General features: G+C 39.8%; 1 protein-coding gene across 1 annotated transcript; it reads right to left on the reverse strand.

Annotated features, from left to right (window-relative positions):
- Positions 1 to 1,419: 1,419 nt before the first annotated feature.
- pdhb (pyruvate dehydrogenase E1 subunit beta) lies at positions 1,420 to 7,378 on the reverse strand. Its single transcript, XM_026348449.1, has 11 exons — positions 7,290 to 7,378; positions 7,139 to 7,198; positions 6,481 to 6,588; positions 6,301 to 6,363; positions 6,135 to 6,170; positions 5,206 to 5,396; positions 4,731 to 4,825; positions 4,236 to 4,346; positions 3,331 to 3,422; positions 3,104 to 3,245; positions 1,420 to 2,506 (listed from the first exon to the last, which is right to left on the reverse strand). The coding sequence occupies exons 1-11, from the start codon at positions 7,326 to 7,328 to the stop codon at positions 2,361 to 2,363; spliced, it is 1,083 nt and encodes a 360-aa protein (XP_026204234.1). The 5' UTR covers positions 7,329 to 7,378; the 3' UTR covers positions 1,420 to 2,360.
- Between the last annotated feature and the right edge of the window lie 706 nt (positions 7,379 to 8,084).

The raw sequence follows: 8,084 nt of genomic DNA on the forward strand, positions 1-8,084 counted from the left end.
CTGGTTTGGGTGTTCAGAGTTCAGGCAGCGTTTAACGTTTATAAAATCACCGCAGCAGAAAATAGTTTTGAGTTTCTGTCAAAGTCTCAGACTGTTGAGACTGTTTGTGTTTGTGGACTGAAGCTTTTTAAACGGTTTGTGTGAGCTGAGCTGGAATTAATCAGTTTGCTTTCATGTTTTATTTTTGTTGTTTTTCTTTAACTTGTTTTTTGGATGTCAGTGAACTGAGCAGAACATATTCAAGACCTCAGTAAGATTGTTTAAAGCAGGCTGCTTTTAGACCCGCTTCAAACCATCACTACACTCCCCCCTTCAATATACCACCAACCAGTAAGTGTCCATTAAAACAACAGATGCCAAAACTGGGAAGCTATTGCTAAAGAAAACTGTTGTCAGACGATAGCTTCACTATTTTTGTGCATATGAACACTGACGTCTGTTTGTTGCTGCTCATTCAGTGTTTTTTAATCTAAGTGATTCATTCGGCCACCAGAGTTTGAGACAAGTAAACATCTTCCAGGATCACATGCTTATTTGCCTTGCAAATCAGTAAAATCAAAATTACATCTTTTTCATGTCAGTAGTACAAATTTGATGTTGAATGAGAACTAAATATGTCAAATTACCAGTAAATCCAATCTGAAGATGACGGTAAAGTGACACGAAAAAGGAATTATTAATATGAAAAAAGAATATTCTCCTGGCAACACTTCAGCTGTGGTTTCAGAATAATTTACAAAAAAGTGGTTGATTTTGTAGAAAACAGGCTGTATTTAAATGGGTAAACTACTTTTTCACTGTGGCTGGTACAAAATCCTGTGGTTATTAAGGATCAGTGAGTTTTAAGACCTTTTATTTCCAGCTCAGGACATGATACAGCACGGTTTGATTTGTAATGAGGGTTCAATCTTTTAATTCTCAAAGCTTCTTTGGTAAATGTTTTTTTTATTTTGGTGTCTAAGTTGAGGAAGGACTTGGCAGATGACAGATTTGTTTTCTCCTCATGGTTGGTCTCAGAGCTCATGTTGATCCATCTGAACTACAGCGAGTCTGATGCGGATCATCAGACCTCCACAGGTTCCTGTAAAACTTTGACAATAAAAAGCTTCAGCTGCAATGTTTTGATGTTGACACTTGATTTATTGAGTTGTCCTTGTGTTTTTGTATGTGGTGTATATTTGAAGAGGTTAAACTAGTCTTTATAGTAAATACATATCTGCATTTAAATACTGTATACATAAAGCACTTAAAAGTAGTTCCACAGTGGTATTTGTCCAGAAGAAGCACATTTACTTTAAGTACATGTTTTTACACTGTGGGACTTGTGGCTAAAGATCTGAGTACTTGTTCAACACTTGAGTCCTGAATTATTAGAGACAAGAAATAAAACCATAAATGTGCTGAAGGACTGAAGCATTATGAAGGATTGATACGTTTTATTTCTGTAACAGAGTCATTTACAGCAACGAAAACACAGAGGTGCTGCAGCAACAATAAATACTCCTGACCTCGCTCCAGCTTTTAGCTGGTTCGTTCTTCACTGCTGCTTTTAGAGACAGATCCGAGTATGTGTCAGGATTTAAACTAGCAGACTGACTACAATGTGTGTTCTGGTGGTTGGAAATATGTTGGAGTTTATCTACAGCAAAACTACTGAGAGCACAAATGAGGCCTCCATCAGTTTGTGACATTAAATTTGAGAACATGCAGGAATAATGTCAGGATTCAGATTTGTTTTTGTTGCAGATGTTTTATCAGATTCTGATTGAGCAGTTGTTTCAGTGTCAAAGAGCCTAGCTCAAATAAAATGTGGCGTAAAATCCTAATTTATCAAGGTGTAAAATATCTGATTAGATACTTCTTGATTATTGGTCAGTATTTGATTAAAAAGTACAAGTTCCTCTGGGGCTCTGGAACGCCAAGCTCTCAAACCTGCAGACTGACCAAATCCAGATGTTTTGTTGTGCTCCATCAGCAGCTGTGTTTTCAATTAAACATCCACAGAAACAAAATCCTACAGGAGTTTTTTTTTTGAAAGGGAGGATATGAGGGAGCAGCCAGAGCCACGCAAATAGTTTGGTTAAATTTGTAACTGACTAACGGAGGCGAGGAGTGGACCGAACTCTGCGTATCTACCGCTCTGGCTGCAGGTTAAACAGCTGTGCGTTTTTTAATCAACCAACATCTGGCTGGAAACTTGACAATGTGAAGCTTTTTAATTTTTTGTTGTTTTAAAAGGAACCGTTTGGCTGTATTTACACATGGTTCAAATATTGGAATCAGACGATGTTCCCACCATCTGTGTGAACAAGCAGAGGACTCAGGTGGGTTTGTCCTCTGTGTGTGTGTGTGTGTGTGTTTCAGACATTGAGGGTCTTTTTGACAGAGAAGATGATGTCTTTGATCTGTGGCAGGCTGTGGTCCTCCAGGATTTTGGCGTACGGCATGGGGATGTCGACACCAGTCACTCTGGTGACCGGAGCATCCAGGTAGTTGAAGGCAGGACCTGAAAAACACACACAGACGAGATTTATCTTAATAAGGTCGTCACCAATGACTTTTTTCTGATAAATGAATCTCTTAACTATTTAATTAATTAGTAATTAGCTCATTAAAAACTAAACCGTACAAGAGAAAGCAAAAACACACTTACTGTAAACTAACATGTAGGATACTGGACTCTGAGCTTTGTGAAACACAACTTAACTATACTCTGTACTGTCCCTGAATGCCTCAAACAGATTAGCAGCTAATAAGAGGTCGCTCGTGCTACACAGCGTTAGTTTCTTAACGTACAAACCACACACAAAAAACAAACAACAGGTCCAGTTACACCAAGAAATAAGAAGAAATGTCTGAATTCTATGTTGGATTTAATTTATCGCAGAGCCTTGATTATTATGAGAGAGACTTTCAGGGGACTCTGGACGTCTGCCTCTTATGCAAAAAGGTTGGACTCAGATTAAAAGCAGTGCAGAGGAAACAGACACTGAGGTAAAAAAAACAACGTATGACTCACTTCACACTTTCTCATTTTACACTCTTAGAATCATATATGACATTTTAAAGCTTCACTTTTCAGTCAGTGTCAGTCGCCCGTTACCTTCCATGATCCTTGCACAGATCTCAGCTCCGACCCCGAACTGAGGCCAGCCGCCCTCCACCGTCACCAGGTGGTTCGTCTTCATCACGCTGGTCTCAATACACTCCACATCCATAGGACGGATGGTCCGCAGGTTGATCACCTGACAGTCAGACAAGAAATAGTTAACAGGCTGCTGAGCACGGGTCGTCTTTATCGGGTATTAACCCATGTTTTCATTCCTCTACCTCACACTCGATTCCTTCCTTGGCGAGGACGGCAGCAGCATCCAGACAGTGACCAACAAACCGAGAATGAGAAACCATGGTGACGTGATTTCCTGAAACACAGAAGTGAAGAAGAAAGAAACAGTTCAAGTCAGGTCAGCATCAAAACGTTAATAAAATGTAATAAGAAACTAATTAATGCACATTTCTATCCACTGCTGTTGTGTGAACTGACTGGTGGTGCTGATTCATTCATCAGAGAACAGAGAGATAAAGTAACTAAGAACAGTTACAGTAGGTCTGATAAAGCACTTAACACAGGAAAGACAGAAAGACATACATGGTTATGTATACACGTGCTATATACTGCATGTAGCAGTCATTTAGCTCCAGATGTTCTTTGATTTGCAGCAGATTGTCTTTCCTGTTTATAGTACTGTAAACAAGTGAAGATATGACGGTTCACCCCAGAGAACAACAACAAGGTTTTGGGTCCTTCGCTCAGTGACACGCAAATTTAATTAGATTTGACTCATCACACAGAATCTTCAATTCCTCACACAGCTGCAAACTCTCAGATGATCAGAGCAGATTATCCAAAGCAAAGAGTCAGTCAAATCTCAAACAGGATGTAGAAACATCCTGTGGAAATGTGGTCTGGGTTTTAATTTAAAGACGTGCTTTACATGCTTAATGAGAACCATGTCAAGAAAGTCAGAACAAACGGGCAAGGCACCGAGACGCAGTTGATGTCACATGACTGAAAACGTTGAACCAGGTCCAGCTTTTTTTGTCCGCTTCGTTTTGGACATCCCTCTTGATTCTTCCCTCACTGTGTCATTGTTATTCCCCTTTTTATTTAATTAAAAAATGCTGCATTTTGTCACGCAGTGTGAAAGTCTGCAAGCACCCAGCCTTAGCCTCACCTTGTCTCTCGATCTTGGCCTTGCCGATGGGAATGGTGAAGTCTTTGGACTGTGACTCCTCCGTCAACTCAAAGGGAACGCCATACATCAGCTCGTTCTCCAGGAAAACCACTGCAACACATCATATACGGTAGCACTGATTAAATTCAACTGCTTCACTCATCTTTAGTCAACTTTAATTATTATTGCTAAACTTACTGAACTAGATTTTACAAGAAGCAGAAAGAACATTGTGGTTGAAGGATGCAAAGACCTTTCATTGGTGCAGGGCACCATGGACCAATTCATCCACACAGGAAAAACTACTTCCACCTTCTTTGCCTATGACCCTGACTTCAAACTTTCCTCATGACTCTATTAGCATCAGTATAATTTACAGCCTCTTAAAGACAAGACTGGTTCTGAAATCGGTGACAAACAGGAAAGTTTTCCTTCCAGAGTGTAAAACCTTCAGCCTGGTGATGACCTTTGACCTGTTGCAGTGTGGTATTTCACCTGGATTATCTTCTCTGATGGCTGATTTTAGGAGACCTTTGGCATCTTCTGAGTTCCAGGGACTCACAACCTTCAGACCGGGACAGTGAGCGTACCTGCAGATAGACACAACAAGCACCCTGATATTTCTGAGACAAGTACGGCTGTTGCAGAAATTCCCCATGAGGCATTAATATTCACAACGAAGTTTAACTGTGGAAACCTGAACCTTTGACAAACATGCAGTAGCCTGAAAAGGTCGTTTTTACACAGCCTCTTTAAGGGGGTATTTTTATGGCATTTTTCCACCATCCCTTTCTGTATTAGTGAAATGTGCAAACAGTTCGATGAAGGCAGGTGGTCAGCTACTTTTGGAATAGTCTAACAAGTCGTTGTCCTCCACATTAATTACAGACTTTCCACTTGTCACACAGTTGTTCCTACAGTGGAAGAGCTCAGTGACAGCATGAACAGTATCAGATGTAAGTAAACGCACCATGCAGCAAAGCACTGCGAGTGTTGTGCAGCGACTCCCGCTGACGCTCCATTGGGACCTCTGAAGACGATTGGCACTGACTGCAGACCAGCTGACATGTAGTAGGTCTTTGCTGCAGAGTTGATGACCTGGTCGATGGCTTGCATGGAGAAGTTGAAGGTCATGAACTCACAGATGGGTCTTAGGCCGGCCTGAAGGAGCAACAGATTAAAGTTAAAGAAAACTGTTGGAGAAAAACAAAAACAAAAAAAAAAAACCAGTCAAGTTCTCAAAATACCATGTACACAGTATTTTTTTTAAGCTTTTCAATTATTGCACATTCATTGTACTGTAATATAAAGTCTTCACAGGTCTCAGTCTGTAGTACTTAAGACAAACACCTGAGTCCTCCCAAGTCTAAATTATATCCTGTCTAATTAGTAGTGGTAGTGGTCTTAACATATCCACATGAGACTCAGGCAGAACCCATGGGCCCTCATATAGAAATAAAATAAAATAATAATTCGTTAGATAAAAAGAATTGTTTACATGATTCATTTAGCTTCTAACTCAACTTTACTGTTTATCATATAGTAATGATGCCAACGTGCGTTTATGAGCTGGACTAACTTAGTAAGTATTACACTTCTATAACCTTTTCTGACCCACAAAGGAAGTCATTTTAGCACAAGTACCAAAATCAAAATAGAAAAACCAGAGATATCACATTTTTCTTCCATGTGAAAACTTGGCCTACATTACCCAAAATGCAACTCTGTTAGTTGCACAACAGTAGTAACATCATGTCATTTTTACAGTTTCACAAAAACCAAAGCACTGTCACAGCTTGAGGTGAACTTTGAAGCGTTTCTTAATCATATTTATCACAAATAAAAATAAAGTTCAGAGTTTCAGTCACTGTGGCGCAATGTGGACAAACAGAGACTCACCATGGCAGATCCCACTGCAATGCCAGCGAAGCCCATCTACACCAGAGAGAGAGAGAGACCACGTTAATCAGCTGAAGAAAACACAGTTCCTGCTTCCTCTGAGTGTTTTAATCACACACCAACCGAAGCAACAATTAGTGGATAAATGAAAACATCAGTGTCTCACCTCAGAGATCGGAGTATCAATGACACGTTTGTCTCCGTACTTCTTCCACAGACCTCTGCTCACCTACACACGCATTGGTGTTAGTGTAGTCAGGAAGATGCTCACTAACATTTTATAACTAACCCAACTTGAATCTTTAATCCAAGTCTTCAAACATCCCTTTGAGGACGGGTTCCTCACCTTGTAGGCTCCATCATACTGAGCCACCTCCTCCCCCATCAGGAACACCCGGTCATCCCTCTCCATCTCCTCATCCATCGCCTGATTCAGGGCATCACGGACGGTCACCTGACAAGCAACAGCAGCACCACAGTCAGTGGGTTTATAGGCTGTAATGTATTCATGGTTAAGTTCTCAAAATACCACGTACACATTTCTACAGCAGAGTATTTTTTTTTTGTATTTGTTCACTGTACTATAATAAAACTCTTCACAGGTCAACACAGTCTGTACAGTTGTCAGGTTTATTGTCTATAACTGACTGTCATCTGCTGGATCGGTCTCTAGCTTGGTCTAGTGAGACAGGACTCATAATAATATTAACAATATAATATAATATAAATAATATTAATAATATAATGTTTAAAGTGAGTTCACTGAACAGGCGACACCAGTTTAACTGAAGCCATTCAGTGTTTCATCCAAACACCGGTAAAAACATCAGCAGGGCTGACATGATGTAACCAACTGTGCTCAGTGACCGGACAATCATTCAGCAACAACGTACAATACCAGCTGTCCCTTAATTATAAAGTAATAACAGAAAAATAAAAACAAACACACAGAGTGTTAACTAGCTGTATTAGCTAAAGTTAGCCTGCTAGCTGCTAGCACTGACCTGGAGAGCGGCCGGAGCGCTCCTATGAAATCCCCGCTGCCGTACAGCCGACACGGCATTCTGTACAAAGACAGAGATATCCCATCAATGACAAGAATCAGCAGCAAACCAGAATTGACATACAAAAGAACATATTTAGACGATCTCATACTTTTCCTGAGCGGAGAAAGCACCTCAGGGACAGCGCCATCTTCAACCTGTCCTCTGCCGGGAGAAGGCGGAGACTCTACCGACGTGAGGAGGTTTCAACCAATCAGCGCTGCAGCTTAGTTGACGGTTCGAACATGTCATCACAGACAGCCAATCACAGCGAGGTAATGGACACGGAGGCGGGAGAAAAGCAGGAAGTGGGGAAAAAAAAGATCCAAGGACACTACTGACCTGTAATGTATAGAAGATCAAACCTGCCAAATACAAAACACTCAAAACATTAATATACCCCGATATTAAAATAATAATATTCTATCTGCATTCTGACTTATTTTAATATATTTGCTTCAATGTTTTTATACCTTAAAAAATAAAATAATATACACACACAATATATTTTTTTGTCTAAATAGCAGAAACCCTGAAATGAGTGTAAATATTTGCTCAAACCCTTCTCATTTTTTAAATTGGATTTTTTTTTAATTAGTAATAGTGGAGCATGTAGCAGATCAAGAGCAATATATTTCCCTCAGGAGTTGGTAGGAACCAAAAGTAGAGTTAAATGAGAATTGTTCATTGTTCATTAGGTGGACACAACTCAACTTTAAATAAATTATAATATTGTTGTAAATGCATGATCTCTAGTTCAACTCTGGTCATGAGACCAAAAATAAACAAAACAGATAATAAAATAAAGTCTGTTAAATATCTTAACTAGCACACTTTGCTGCCATAATAAAAAAATAATAAATTCAAGTTCAATACATCAGCCCAGAATGCAGCTTATGGGTTTAAC

This window comes from Anabas testudineus, chromosome 5 (assembly GCF_900324465.2).
Source record: "Anabas testudineus chromosome 5, fAnaTes1.2, whole genome shotgun sequence".
NCBI lineage: Eukaryota > Metazoa > Chordata > Actinopteri > Anabantiformes > Anabantidae > Anabas > Anabas testudineus.

Coding starts and splice junctions, on each gene's coding strand:
- pdhb (XM_026348449.1), bottom strand. CDS start 7,328: ATGGCGCTGTCCCTGAGGTGCTTTCTCCGCTCAGGAAAA. Junction 6,589..7,138: donor GCGCTCCGGCCGCTCTCCAG/GTCAGTGCTAGC, acceptor GTTGCTTGTCAG/GTGACCGTCCGTGATGCCCT. Junction 3,246..3,330: donor AGGAAGGAATCGAGTGTGAG/GTAGAGGAATGA, acceptor TCTGACTGTCAG/GTGATCAACCTGCGGACCAT.